Raw genomic sequence first — 16,147 nt, forward strand, 5'->3', positions numbered from 1 at the left:
CACCACGAAGAATCGACACGGAAAAGCAAAGCTCGTACCACCTACCTTGCCAAACTAGGACACAGAGACAGCGATGAGAGTAGGTGAGCAGTCGCGCATCATGAGTGAAAGGCCCCGCAGCAGCCCTAAGCGGTTTGATGCTTGGTATGGTCGGGCTCCCGGACGTGGAGGTGGACTTGCTCGGCCCTGGTCGGCTGTCAATCGCGCAATGACAGCGACGGCACCAATATTATTGGAGTGTGTCCACAACTAGAGCATAGCCTGGGCGTCTAGTACGGGAGCTTCAAAAGTCGAGCTCGCCCAGCTGATTGTCGGGTTGATTGAGCAGTCGACTGGATGGTTGGCCGAGCGAATGATGGCTCGGATGCCGGGAGATTCTGCGACTCGGGCCTTGAGCTGCCCACTCGCCAGACGGTCCGATGCCGTGAACGTTGCGGTTGCTGGCTGATGGTTTGCTGAGGAGGATTTGATGGCAATGAGATGGTTGGTGAGATGATTCTGCTCATAGGTTGGGTCGACAGGTACCTGTGCGGTTAGCTGGGCAGGTAGGCACGCAAGTAGGAAGGCTGTGATCAAGGACATGTGAGCATCATGGGTGGGCTGAGGGCAGTCTGGGGTCGAAACGGCACTTTTGAGGGAGGTCTACAGGCGGAGTCTCGCCTCTGCGAAGTGGTGGTGGGAGGTGCGGCACTGATGAGCAGCTGATCAGCCAACTCAACCTAGCATTTGCTTTTGGTGAAGCTGGTTGGCAGGTTCCCAGAGCTCTGAGCTGTCAGGCCGGCCCGGACTGGTTTGTTTGGTTTGTTTCACTCCCGCTCTCACCCATGCGGCGCACTCCTCACTTCACTGTCGGGGGTTGCGCTGGGCTCAGCTGTTCCGGCCCGCACGACCCCTGCCTTCTACCCGCCTTCCGTCCAATGCTGGTGGCCAAAAGCGGAAGGCGCCGTCCCCACTTGGCAACCTCCCTTCCCCACTTCACCTTCGCTTGACAGGAGTAGTGGCACCATTACTGCCTAAACAGGCCGTCCTGTACGGTGTACATGCTGTCGTTAAACTAGACCATACTTCAATACTTCGTCAGACAACAGGTTCAGCAGACAGCTCTATTCTATAGACACGTACACATATCAGGTACCCACTGCCCAATGGACACTAAGAACCGCGCTGGTTCAGTTCTGGTGTCACAAGCGACTTGTCGACAGAAGACGCGAGTGGACTGCAGGCTGCTTCTGGCACCCACCCACCCTCATGCCAACCAATAAGCTATCTGCGACTAGCTACCTCAGCAAGGTATCTACATCGCTGGTCATTCCTCATAGTCGTCATCAGAACCTGTATCCTCATCTTCTTCTTCTTCCTCCTCTTCTTCAGAAGAAGACATTCGCCTCCTCTGCCTTGTTCTGCGCTGAGGAGCCCGTCTCTGGGGCGAGGTCTCGCCTGACTGTGACGCCGGCGAAGCCGCTCGCGCTGTCGTCGCACCGCCATCCTCGATCACCAGTCTCGCATCTCCTTCGTCTCCGCCATCCTCCTCATCCTCGATAGCAGGAAAGAAGCTGGACTTGTGGAAGCCCCCGCGGTCTTCTGCCTCCGCCTCTTCCTCCTCGTTGTCGAAGCCACCAGGCAAGAAGCCGCCCGCCATGTCCTCGCCGTCGACCGCATCATTTTCAACAGTCGGCACATCCTGGCCATCATCCCGGCTGTGGCCAAAGGCCTGAAACGTGTCCTTCAAATGCCCATACTCGCGCCGCACCCTCTCAGCGATCCGCATTCCCATCAGAAGTTTCCGCCACGCACCTAGGACAACCTTGCGGCGCTTTTCGTCTTCTTTCCGGGCCTTTTCGGCCTCTTCCTTCGCAACCTCCTCCATGACACGGTCATAATGTTCTTCGGGTATGACGACGCCCTGGATCACAGGCACAGCCATTCGATGCCCAAATTCAAAGTCCACGACTGCTTCGGCGAAGTCAATCTCGAGCCGCCTGCAAACACGTATCGCTGTTCGGTACGGCACGTGTGCTGCACCTTCTGGAAGCATGTGTTCAACGAAGAGGTCAATATTTCCATATTGGTTCTTCGGGATGATGCCGTTCTGAATCGGAGGGGGGATGATCCAGTCTGTTTGGTCCTGGCTGTAAAGCCCCTGAAGGACCTTGTGGCCAGCTGCTGCCTCCGCCTCTGCGAGCTCACGTCTCCGGTTTGTCGTCGCGGCTCTGAATGGTGCCCGCTTCAACGGCTGTGCTCCAGGTTTAGGCGCCCTGCCTTGCTTGTGCCATGTCTCCTCGCTCTTCACTGGCACGACGTCCTTCCGGAGATACACAGGCTCTTCTTCGCCGTCTCCCTTCTTGCCCTTGTTCTTGAAGTATCTCACAGCCTTAGCTGTGGGCAACAATGCTTCCTCGCGTTTCAGATGACGTTCCAAGACAAATTCTTTCGAAGATTTGAAGTACTGCAGGGTTTCCTCGCCCTCTTTCACTTCTTTCTTCGCAGGTTGTGCTATCTTCAAGTCAGTGGCGTCTTCGTCGTAGTCAACTTCTGTCAGAGGGTGGTTCTCGCCGCCTCGTGTGTACGCGCGCAGAACAGATTTGAACCAGTCGAAATGATCATAGCGCTTAACCTTCCCATTCTTGTTGTAGACTGGGATCTTCTCCAGTGGCATTCTTGTGCCTTTCGTCCTACCAGGGAACAGTTGCCCCTTGAGGTATCTGACGGTGACGTCCTTGGCTGTGCCGTCCTGACTGAAGCCCACCACGTAGGCCATGACTTGCTTAGCTTTGTCTGCCTTGGCGCCCCTGGGTCCAAGAGACTCAATGAGATCCCGGTTTGTGCCCACAATGTTCTTAACGATCACATCCACCGGAACGTACTTGTGTGTAGCGGGCGAGAGCACTTCTGTCCAGTAATGAGGAAACTCCAGGTCCCTGTCAAATTTGGCGTTATTGCTGTCCTTGGTGGGTGTCAGTGGGGGTACCTCGACAGAAAAATTGTCTTCACTATCCTCTTCGGACAGTCGGAGGTCATCGTCGTCGGATTCGTCCGAGTCCTCTTTGAGACTTGTTCGGCCTTGCTTTCGCAGTGATCGGCCCGACTGACGGGGCTGTTTCTTGATCTTTGAGGTCTTGACTTGTTTACTCGGAGCTTTCTTTGTCGGCCGACCCTTGCCTTTACTAGATTCTGCGGTTGGTGTGTCTTGCTTCACTTCTGTAGATAGGTCGCCGATTTTATCGGGTTCGGCCTCCTCTATCTTGTTGAACCCGAAGCCGACCGGTTGCAAGTTGGCAACCATCCTTGCTTCAAGGCCGAGGGCTCTCAGAAGGCATGTGAAAGTTGTGCACCAACGTCCCGACTGCCGGTACACTCCTGAGCGCGGAGTCGAAACCATTGCAAGCTTGAGATACGTTCGCCGTATCGACCCGGGTTTATGCCTCCCTCATTGAAGCCCTTGGTGAGGTTTGCGCACCGCCGTGTTTGCATGTAGCCCAGTTTGCGAAGCCCAGGCGCAGTGACTCGAAACCGCTTCCTCCACCAGGCCGAGAGGGACCTAACCAGCCGAAACAGTGGGTCGCCGTGGCTCAGGTCGACTGCACCGTTCTCAAGTCTGTGAGCAGCACCGCCCCAGTCCCTTGCTGCTTTCTCACTCGCCTTACTGTTCTTGCTGCCCTTGCCGTTGGTTTTACCCTTGGGGGCTCTCTTTGTGGTCTTCTTTGGTGTCTCCTCGTGCAGATCCAATCCGCAGCTGCGTCTAAAGCGCTCAATCTCGTCCCACATTCCTGGTGGGATATGGGATAGGACAATGCCCTGAGTTACGGGGTCGCAGAGCCACGCGTTGCGGATTGCGTTGTGCCACATGAGGAATTGAACATGCATGCAGTGCGTAGCAATGCGGGCCTGACGTTCCTTCTTCGATGGGCCTTTCTTGCCACCAAAATCAGCGAAGGTGGCAGTCGGCACATGCGACAGTGTCAATTCCAAAGCCCCTTCATTGGGCCCCTGGGCCTGCTGAGGCGCCAAAGTCGGGTAGGAGACATCTTCAAATTCAATGTCCTCGTCCTCGTCCTCGTCCTCGTCGTCTTTTGCAAAGTCCGCTTCGATCTTCTGACGCTTCGCCCCTGGAACGTCTTCAAAATCCGCGTCGGAGAGCGATGACAAGGAGCTGCTGTCGTCATCGTCGTCGCTAAGTTCGATCACCTGTTTGCGCACCTTGCCCGCGGATTTGGGGGAAATGGTGGAATCGAGGTCGTCGAACAAAGTCGGCTTCCTCGGTGGCGCGATAGCTGCAGCTGTCGCTTTGCCTTTCAGTTTCGACTCATTCCTCTGGGGCGAGTCTTCACGCAGCCTCTTGCGTGGGACGTTAGGCGGCATTGTGTCATGTCCTGCCCGGTCTGTTTCCGTCAAGGCATATTGCACTCCTGCCGGCGCACAGAATTAAGTGAGAAGCGTTGTGCCTTGAAAGGTTGGTAGTCAAGATTCAGCAGGGTCGGTCATTGCGCCCTTGGGACGACGTCATAGATAGAGTCGAGAAGCGTAACTCATGAACATGAGTACTAGACTAAGCCGACGCGAAACACGACAGCACGTGTGGACAAGGGACTCTCTGACAAATGCGTCCAACTCAGGGTTAGGTCTTTAATCCATCCTCCACCTCCTCCCCCCCTCCTCTCACGCCCAAGCCCACCCTTGGATCCATTCAACTTCGGATCTTCAGTTCGGTCATGGTCTTCCAACTTCAGGTTCAGATGCAAACACAAAACCTGCGTAGACTACTGCCTCTTTCAAAAGGACATGCATAAAGATCTTAATTTATCATGTGCACAGAGAAGTAGCATTTGCATGCCCAAGTTTTCTTCCATTTTTGCACCCAATTCATTTCGCATCAACTCTTTGGACTTCATCTCATTTTACGCGAGTGACTTCTAAAATATTTGTTCAAATGATGGGTTCTAAAAACCCGGCGTTATCATCGTACAAACTGGTCAGCAAAAACCGCCCCAAAACCAACCTCACAATGCTTTTTTGCTTTCTCGAGTTTACTAAATACATACTCCACGCCAACAGGCGCTCCATCGGGGTCGACATAGATGTACGCTCCCGTCACATGAAACATGGTAACCATCTCTTTCACGTCATCCGGAACCTCCAGCATGTGAATATCACCCGGGGGCTCATATGCGTAGCCTCCCTCGGTGGCCCATCATGGGTGCTCTTTCTACGGACTTGAATCACCATGCCGATCACGCACACAACCTTGGGCCATGTGGGCAGGTACCATTGGTGCTGTCTTCTTACTGGTCATCAATGGTTTCCAGGTGTTCCTCCCAGGGCAGTGGTCTATAGGCGACTTTTTGACTGCTTACATTGGTATTCCCGTGTTCCTGGCAATATACCTGGGCCATCGAGTTTATCTTCGTCAGGATGGATGGTTCAGAGAACCAGGTGACATTGCAATGACGGAAGGTTTGGATGAGGTCTTGGCTGCTGAACGTCTGGCCCCAGTCCGGGAAAAGGTTTTGTTGGTAGGTCTCTCGTACGTACGATAATCATATGGGAAGCAATTATGTATTGGTATTGTTCTGTTTAAGTTTTAAAAGGCTACGTACCCTGGAGGGAATAACTAAAGTAGCCTTTTAAGTGCAAAGGTTATACTTATTAATACTTATAGTTTTTCTCTTTTTTTAATAAGTATATATAATTTTTATTATAATTAATAATTCTTATTATAATTAACCTTAAAATTATAATTTATTATATATTAAGTATATATAATCTTTATTATAAAAAAGCATTATTAAAAAGGCTTAAAATTATAATTTATAAATTTTAAAATAAATCCTAGCAACCCTTACCTTTATATTACCCTTTAAACTTATAATCTTTATTATTATATTACCCTTTAAACTTATAATTATTATTATTATATTATTTTTTAAATATTATATTTATTATTTTTAATATTTAACTTTTAAGATTATTTTTTTATGAAAATTATTAACTTTTATATAATGGCCTTAATTTTAAATCTTTTCTTTATAAAAAAAGTTAATGCTTATAAAGCTAATATTAAACCTTTTAGCTTATATTTATTTTTATTATATATTTTTATAATATAAACATTATTATTTTTATTCTTACTTTTATTATTAAAATATATTTAATATTATTTTAAATTAATTTTCTTTAGCTACTTTTTATTTTTTTAAAATTAAGCATTATAAGCAGCCTAATTATTCATTATTTCCTTTTTTTACTTTTTATTATTCTTTTTAATTTCTTTAATAATTATTTTTTATTTAAATTATTTAAATAATGATATATATTTTTTAATAAATCCCTTTATATATAAACCTTATATATGTTTATTAATAATTTAATATAAAAAGTTTTAAAGTTAAGTTAATATAGCAATTTAATTCTTTAATAACTAAATCTTTTTAATTTAATATATATAAAAAATACTTAAGATTAAAATTCTTATTAAGTTATTTATTATAAAAATTATAATAATTTAGCATTTAAGATAATAATTACCTTAATAGTTTTTATTATTAAGAATATTATATAATTTTGCATTAAGAATTTTAATACTTTTAATATAAATATATAGCTTTTTAATTATATTATTAAAAAATATTTACTTATTTTAATATTAAAAGTTATTAATAATTTAAATAATAATTATTATAATAACGTTATTTAAAAAAAGTATTTTAATTTAAGCTATAATTATAGCCTTTAGTTTATTAATTTTAATAATTTCATAAGAGTTAACTTTAATAAATAGCTTATTTTTTTTAATGCTTAATATAAAAGTAAAGTTAAAAGCAATCTTTATAATTTTTATTAAGATTTCATTAACCTAATTTTAATTATCTTTATTATTATTAATAATTAAATTACCATTAATATTAAGTAAATAAAAGTTATTATTATTAATATTCTTATTAATATTCATTAAATAAGCATTATTATTATTAATATCCTTATTAATATTTATTAAATAAACATTATTAATAATAACCTTATTATAAGAATTAATAAAATTAATAAGCTTATTTTTATTCTTATTAATTAAGGTAATTTTAGCTCTTTTTATAGCCTTAATAATAATTCCAATCTTTATTTTATTACTTAATAGGAATGTAATTATAATGTTTATTTTATTAATTAAGGTTATAATTGCAATATTTATTTTATTAATTAAGGTTATAATTGCAATATTTATTTTATTAATTAGGGTTATAGTTATAATGTTTATAGGGAAATCTTAATTTTAATTAAGGGTTGTGGTAGATTTACCTTTAATGTTGGTTTATAATGGGCTTGGGCTATTGCCTAAGCCTTATATAGTGTGGCTAGATAATCCAAGGGAGCTTGGATTATTATGTACCTTTTGGCTTAATTGGTTGCTGCTTTTGCAGCTTATGGAAGAAGGCGCTAGCCAGCCTGCAGCCCCTTTGGGGCCAGCCCATAACATGGTTATATTAATGGCAATTATGGTAATAATTATATTAAATATGTTTTTAGCGCGGGTAATAAATATAATGTTTATTGGATAATTTTGCTTATTATTATTATTTTTATAAGGTATATTAATAAAAGTATTAAATAACTTTTATAAGTTATTATTAATATTTTTTATTATAATAAAAAGGAAAAGATTTTATAGGAATTTAATAATTAAAATGAATATTTATAATATAAAACTTTGTAATTATTATATAATAATTATTAATTTATTCTTTAATTATAAGAAAAGTTAATAAGTTATAAATAAATTTAATAAAAGTTAATTTTAATATTATTGCTAATAAATAATAGCAAAAGATAATAATAATAATAAGGTTAACTTTAAAATAATAATTATTAATAATATTAATAATTATAAAGTTGTCCTTATATATAATAAGGTATTAAAAAGGTTTTAATTAAAGTATAAAAAGTTAAAGTTTATATTAAGGGTTTAAATTTAAAAAATATAAGGTTTTATAGCTAATAATAGCAAGGTTAAAAGGAAAAAATACTAGTAATAAATTATTTCTTTCTTAGCAAAAAGGGGCTACTTTAAGTCTTTTAATTAACCTATTTATTTATATGCAAAGTTTATTATTATTAATAAGCTTTTATAATATAATATTTAAAGTTAATTTTATTATTACATTAATAAGGTTGTTTTTCCTATTTATTTACCTTACTTTAATAATCTTTCTTATTTTATATAACTTTTATAATAATATAATATTAATTATAAAGTGCTTTTTTTTTATTATTCTTAGCTTTATAAGGTATTTATATAAGCTATATAAGTTTATATAAATAATTAAAGGTATATTTAATAATAAGAATTATTTTATAGCTATTTTAATTATTATAGCTAAGAAAATTTTAATATTTACTTTATTTATTATATTATAAATTTTACTTATTAATATGCTTTAAATAATATATTTATACTTTATTAATGATTAATAAAAAATATTACCTATTATTATAAATTCTTTAATTTCTTTATAAGTTTTATTTATAAAAATAATAATATATTTAAGTTAAAATATTAAGTCTTAATTATTTATAAATAATTCATTTATAAATATAAAAAGTTTTACTATTTTAAAATTAAGGGGTATATATTTAATTTTTTGCATGGCGTTATTTATTTACTATAATAATTGCATATTTAGGCTTTTATAATTTCTTGCCTTTACATTTTATATTTATATAGCTATTAAAAAATTATATAAAGCTTTTAATTAGTAAATTAAAGCTATATATGCTTTATAAGCTTTTTATTTAAGGTATTTTTAAAAAGTATCTTTAATTATTATATTAATAAGGATAAGTTTATTAGCTTATCCCTTTTATTAAGTAATAATTAAGCTAATAATATTTATAATTATGCAAGCCTTATTATAATTTATTAGGTTTTTAGGCGTTAGCTTTTATTTTAATTTTTCTTATAATTTTATAATATTTATTTTAATTTCTTCCTTATCTTAAAATTTTAATATAAATAAAATTAATATATTATTTATTTATATGCTTATTATCTTAAAGGATTATATAAACTTTATAATTATTAAATAAGGATTATATATAAAGCAATTTATTTTAAGCTTTTATTAATAATGTTTTTAATATATATTAAATTAATAAACGCTAGATTTTGCTATGCGATATAAGGGTTAAATAATATAAATAATTATGCTTAAAGAGTATTTATTCTTTAATTTCTTTAATAGCTTTATAAAGATTATTTTACATAGTTTTAACTTTGCTTAAGAATAGGCTTAAGTAATATTTTAAAGTATAAGAACCATGCCTTTTTTTTAAATTAATAAGGGGGTAAGTATAAGAATTATTTATTAGCTTATTCTTTAAATAATTAAGCTTTGCATTAAGATTAATTTCTTTTTATTATTATTATAATTTTAAATAATAAATTAAGATTTCTTATAAAGTTTTATGGTTTTACCTTTTACCTTTTATATTATATAAGACTTAAAGAAATAATATTTGCTATATTGCTTTGCTAACTATTTTTTAATTTAAAAAATACTTTTAATAATAAGGTTATTAATTTTCATTTTATTAAACTTTTTAAATAATAAGCTTAATATTATAATAATTTTATCTTATCTTAGTTTAATTGCTATGTTATAGTTTTTATTTTCTTTCTTTAAGATATATAATATAATAATGTAATCTTTTATTTTTAATAATAATAATTATATAATAGGTTATATTTAAGGTTTTATAGCTAGGTTTTTTACTTATAAGGGTTGTATTTTCTTATTATTATTTTAATAATATAGTTAAATAATTATTAATTTAAACGTTGCAGCTTTATTTAATATATTTAAGGTTATGTTATGGCCGTTTATAGTAATAACCTTATATAAACCCTTTTATTCCTTTCTTTTTCTTTATATATAAACTTTACATTATAGCGAATATTTTATATTAAAGATAAGTTTAACCTTAATATTTAATGCGTTTTATACTTATTATTTAATTATAGTTTTTTATAATATCTTTATAGCCTTTAAAATAGCTTTTGCTTGCTTTTATATTAATAATAATAATAATAATTTATGCAATACTTATGGGTAGGCGCTGAAAATTAAAAGCGTAAGGATTAATTTATTTAGTTTAATAGTATTATTAATAGCTTTTATAGCTATTTATAAGATAGCATTATTATTTATGCTATTATATAATTTGGTATATAGAATTTTATATGCTTATTTAAGGGCTTAATAATATCTTTTAACTTTCTTAATAAATTAATATACCTTTATAAGGACTTATTTATATTTAATTTCCATTATTTATGCCTTTAAATAAAATTCTAAGAATATAAAGTTTATTTTCGCATTATATTTAATAATATTTAATAATTATTAGTATATATTAATTTAAAGCATTTACAATATTTATTATGCAGTCTTTATAAATATAGATTTTAAGAATTTCGCTTCTTAAAAAGCTATGGCTTAATTTATAATATAAAGAACTAAGCATTTACTTAAATATATTATATTAACTAAGATTTTATAATTAAATTCATAATTATTGCATAATGTAAACTTAAAACGCCTAAACGCAGGTTTATTTATTTAATAATAATAATATATTTTCTTAATCTTTATTATTGCTTATTTATTAATATTTAAATTACTAGCCTTTTTAAGCATTTAGCATAATTAATTTATTAATAAGTATTTAAAGCAATAATAAAGTCTTTTTATTTTTATCTTTAAAAAAAAATATATAGCATTAATAATTTAGTTTAGAAAAAACTATAAGTAATCCCATTTTTTAAGTATTAATATAATAGTTACATTATTAAAGGAAACTATTTTATTTATAATGTTATTATAATATACTTAAAGTTTATTTATATTTACTAAGTAAAGCAAGAATAAGGTTTATGCTTAAATAATATAAAAGTTAATATAATTAATTAAAATAAAAACTTTTATTATGCTAAGTAAATTAATAATTATTTTATTATTAAATTTAACTTTAGCTTTTTTTATAATAATTATATTAATTTAATACTTTAAGTTTTCTTATTATAATATAAGAAATTGCTTATATTTAGCTATAAATATTAATAATACTTTTATATTTAATAGGATTCCTTAAAAATAAGTTTAATTATATTTATTCTTTAAGATAAATTAGTTAGCTATAATGGTTATTTTTATTTAAAAGATATTATTTTTAATAATTTAATATATAAATACTTTATTAGCTAGGAAATTAATATTTATATAATAAACCTCCTTATTAAGTCCTATCTTTATAATATAAGCATTACTATTGCAATTATTATCTTAATCTTATTTATTTTTATATTTATAAAATTTATTTTTATTATTTATTTTATATTTTTTAAATTTGCTTAGAAAAATATTAAAGTTATTATTATAACCTTTATATTTACATTATGTTAAGTAGCTTTTTCTTGCTAAATATTGCTTATTAGCTAAATATTTAGTTAACTAGTGAAAACGAGCCACCTAAATAATGGGGGATAGGTTTTGCTAAACCCTCTTAAGGATAATTTAAGGAGGAGTTTTAACGTAATAAAGAGGAAAGATAGGAATAAAAGGGAATTAAAAAAAGGGAAAAGATAAATATTTTAAAAATTCTTAAAAATAAGAAAAGCTTAATTTAAAGCATTAAATATATAAAAAAAGAGAAGAGTTGATTTTTTAAAAAAATATTTAAAATAAGCATAAAAGCTAGCTTTTTATAGCTAGCTAAAATTTAACGCAGTATTATTTCTTATATAATTCTCTGTATTTATTAATATACCCCTTTTTAAGTACTTTATAATAAATATTATAAAAACCATTAAAATAAAACTTTATTATCTTTAATTAAGTCTTTAAGTTTTAAAATTTATTTTATTATAATCTTAATTATTATTATTATTTTTAATTCTTTACTTGCTTATTTTATTATAACTTTTACTTTTTTATAAAAGCTTTAAATATTCTTAAGACTTACTTAATAGCATATTTATTAATTATATTTTTTTAATTATTAAAGTTTGCTTTAATAATTAATATTAGCATAATTATTAAAAATTTAAATATCTTTATAAAATAAAAAGTAAATTTATTTTTTCTTTTAATTATTACATTAAGTATAATATATTAGCTTTATTAACTTTTGCTTTTATTTTTTATAAAGCTTTTATTTTTGCTTTTACTTTTTATAATACTTTTGCTTTTAATATTTATATTTTATATTTAATTGCTTAGCTAACTTACTTATAAGCCTTTTAAATTATTCTTAAGTAAACTTTATTACTATTTTAATTATTTTAAGTTAGTTAATACGCTTTAGGTTTTATTTATATTTATTATTAAGATAGGTAAATAGGAAAGATCTTTATATATATTAAAGTAAGTATTTTTTGCTAGCTTTAAAATATCTTATAATATAGTGCTTAGGCTAAAGGCTTATTTAATTAAAGTTATGCTTAATTAATTTTAAGTTATTTAAAAGTTTATACCTTGTTATATATTAAATATTTAAAATTAAGTTATTAAATTAATTTATATTAAAGGTATTATTTCCCTTATGCTTTTTTTATAATTAATAGCAATCTTAGCATATTATAATTTAAATAGCTATTATTAAATAATATTTCTTTATAATAAAAGCTTACTTTTTACTTTAATTACTTTTATACCATTAATCTTAATAAGGGGAATTAATATAGGCGTTTAAATAACTTTATTAATTCCATTAAGCTTTAATTAAATAGCAAATATTTAAATAGCAATGCTAATAACAGCTTTAAGTATTTTATAATATATAGTTTTAATTAAAAAAGCCTTAGCTTAATTCCATACCTTTTAATTATTTTTTCCTTAGTTTTCCTTAAAGTAATTTTTAATAAACTTAATAATATATTATTTATAAGATATTTTATTAATTTATCTTAATCTTAATATAAACTCTTTATTAAAATCTTATATTTTATTTTTTAAAGTAGCTATTAAATATTTATAAATAAGCACTTTAATATCCTTATTTATCTTGCTCTTTTTATTTCTTAATATAAGATTATTTTATAATAAGTAATAATTCTTTATTTTATTAAAAATTATTATTATTTAATAGTTAAGTATATAAATAAGTATAATAATAAATTTATAATTCTTTATTAATTTATATTATTAATATTTCTTAAGTAAAGTATAATTATAATATAAAGGTTTTTTAAGTAAAAATATAATATTTTAAAAGTTAAAAAGCTGTTAAGTTATAAGAATTATAATATGCTAAGTTTTTAATTTTTTGCATTTATAAAGCATTCTTTTTATATTAAAGAAATTAAGGGTAAGAAAGGCTTAATATTATTTTATTAAATTTATTAACTTAGCTAATTTTCTTAGCTTAAAATAAAGATTAATACTTAAGAAATATTCTTATATTATCTTTATAAGCTTATTATTAAATATTATTTATTTTATATTAAAAAATAATAATTAATTAAGGGTTTAAAATTATTAAATATTATTTAAGCAAACCTTATTTATAATAATTTTTATTTTAAAAGGATCTTTAAAGAAGTTAATATTTGCTTTTTAAGTAAAGTTTTATTAGTTTTAAATATTTATAATATTTAAAAATTATAATGCTTTGCTAAATAGGTTTTTAAAGTTATTAAAGTAAGAAAGTTTTATAATTATTAGCATTAAATTATTCTTTCCTAAATTAATAGGCTTAATTATTAAAATTAAGGCATTAAGATTTTAAGGTATTTTATAACATAAAGGTAATTAAAATTACTTTTTTACCTTGCCTTTTTAGCTAAAAAATATCTTAGCTTTTAATTATAAAGAAAAAAGGTAGAAAAAATAAATAATAAAGTAAAAAATAAATAATAAAAGTTAAGTAATAAAAAGGGGAAATATAATAATAAAAAGAGCCTTATACTTTTAGGAATTATTATATAAGTAATTAAGATAAAAAGAATTAAAAATAAAAAAAAGATATAATTAATATTTAGCTATAACTTAAAGCAGCTTTTATAAATAATTATTACCTATTCTTAAATAAGAATTAAATAAGGGAAAAAATTAATATATTAAAAGTACATTATTATTAAGATAATTAGGTAGTAGCTAACTTTTAATCTTTAATTAATAATAATATAAAAATAAAAAGAAAAAGAAAAAGAAAGAGAAAGGAAAAGGGTTTAGTTATAAATAAATAAGTATAATAGCATATATAAGCTAAAGTAATAAAAGTTAATAACTTATTACCCTTAAGTTAAATAATTGCGTTAATTAAAAAAAAGGAGTGATAAAAAGGCTTATAAGTTATTATTAAAAGCCATTAATTTATTATTTTATTAATAATTAAAATAAAAGGGTATATAATTTTCTATTTTTCTTAAATAATAGCTAATTATAAAGTACTTTCCTTTTAATTTATAAGTTTATTAAGCATAAATTAAAATAGGTTATTTAATTAAAATTTCTTTATAGCAAAAAAATAAATAACTTCTTTATAAATAGGGAATTAAAGATAAGTAACTCCTTTTTAATAATAAATTAATCCTAATTAAAAACAAGGTAGTAAATTACTTCTTTTAATAATAAAGTAGCTTATTATTAGCGTTGCCTATTTTTTTTTATTATAATAACTTTATATATATAAATTTCCTCTTTTTTCTTAAGTTTTTTCTTTCTTTTTTTTTTTTAATATCCTTTTAACTTTAATTAGCCTTTAAGTTAAGCTAAAATTAAAATAAAATATTATAATCCTTTTATCTTTTAATATTTTTTTATAATAGCATCTTTATTATTAAACCCTTTTTAATTAAAGTTAAGGAGTTTAATGCAAGAGGATTCCCCTTTTCCTTTTTAAGCTATTTATTATAACTTATAAGCTAAATAGGTTTTAATTAAGGGCATTTATATATCCTTTAAGCTAAAAAGCATCCTTAATAAAGATTAATTTATTAAGATTATCCTTTATAATGCTTTTATAAAAAGTATTTATATATATAAGATTATTAATATTAAATAAAATTAATACCTTGCTTAGTAACTTATTAATTTTACCTTTAAAAAGATAGTTAAAGAATTATTTAATAAGTTTCTTAATAAGCTATAAAAAGAATGGTTTTTAAATAATATTAAGAATTTAATTAAAAGCTATATAAATATTATTATTATTAAGAAAAGCAATAAAGCTTTTTATAAAAAGTATATAATAATAATATGTAATTACTTTAATTATTACCATTAAGTAGCTTTGCTTATAACCTTTTATAGCTATTAAAATGCTTTCCCTTATAAGTATTGCTTAAAGTATATAAATTGCAACTTTTCTTTAATTATAAATAAGAATATTCTTATTATAATTTCCTTTTTTAATTACTGCTTTTTATATAGTTTTTATAATAACGCTTATATTAATTATGTTTATTATATTAAGGAATTTAATTATACCTTTAATAAATATAATGATATAAAAGAAGTATAAAAGGTTATAATAGCTAAATAAATAAAGTTTAAAGGTATGCTTAGCTTTGCAATTATTATTAATAAAATAGCATAGCTTAAAGAAATAATTAGCTTTAATATTATTTAAAATAAAGAGGTTAGCATTATTTAAGGCTAATAATTATAACCTTATAATGCAAAATTCTTATTATGCTAATTATAAAAGTAAGCTTTTAGTAAGGTATAAATAATAATTAAGGTAAAAGGAAAAAGAAAAAAGTAAATTAAGTTGTTGAAAGAAAAAGAAAGTTTTTAATTTTAGCAAGAAAATAATGAATAAATATATAATAAATTTTACAATGCATTTTTTAAAAATATAATATTTTATATTTAAACCCAAGATTAAATCTAATTAAGTAAATTATTGCGTATAAAAAAAAAGAAATTCCATATTATAATAAATATATATATATATATATGCAAGAAAAGATAACCCCCTCCCCTTAAATAAATACTTAAGTTAAGATTTAAAAGTATTACTAAGCTAGTTATATTAAGAATATTAAGGGTTATTTAATTAAAGTAAAAGAATGTTAATAAATTATAAAGGCTTATTTTTTAAGTTCCTTTGCTTTATATATAAGCGTATTATAGGTTTAGTATTTTAAATATTAAAG

The 16,147-nt window shown here is 28.8% G+C and overlaps 2 protein-coding genes across 2 annotated transcripts; both read right to left on the reverse strand.

The window, feature by feature from the left end:
* Positions 1-1,306: 1,306 nt before the first annotated feature.
* Positions 1,307-3,283, reverse strand: INS49_000633 (uncharacterized protein; the record flags this gene model as incomplete). Its single annotated transcript, XM_043161470.1, has 1 exon — positions 1,307-3,283. One exon carries the CDS (start codon positions 3,281-3,283, stop codon positions 1,307-1,309), a length of 1,977 nt encoding a protein of 658 aa, XP_043029976.1.
* A 23-nt stretch (positions 3,284-3,306) lies between these two features.
* On the reverse strand, positions 3,307-4,359 carry INS49_000634 (uncharacterized protein; the record flags this gene model as incomplete). The annotated part of the gene is made up of 1 exon (XM_043161471.1): positions 3,307-4,359. The coding sequence occupies one exon, from the start codon at positions 4,357-4,359 to the stop codon at positions 3,307-3,309; it is 1,053 nt and encodes a 350-aa protein (XP_043029977.1).
* Between the last annotated feature and the right edge of the window lie 11,788 nt (positions 4,360-16,147).

Source organism: Diaporthe citri (genome assembly GCF_014595645.1).
Source record: "Diaporthe citri strain NFHF-8-4 chromosome Unknown scaffold_1, whole genome shotgun sequence".
Classification (NCBI taxonomy): domain Eukaryota; kingdom Fungi; phylum Ascomycota; class Sordariomycetes; order Diaporthales; family Diaporthaceae; genus Diaporthe; species Diaporthe citri.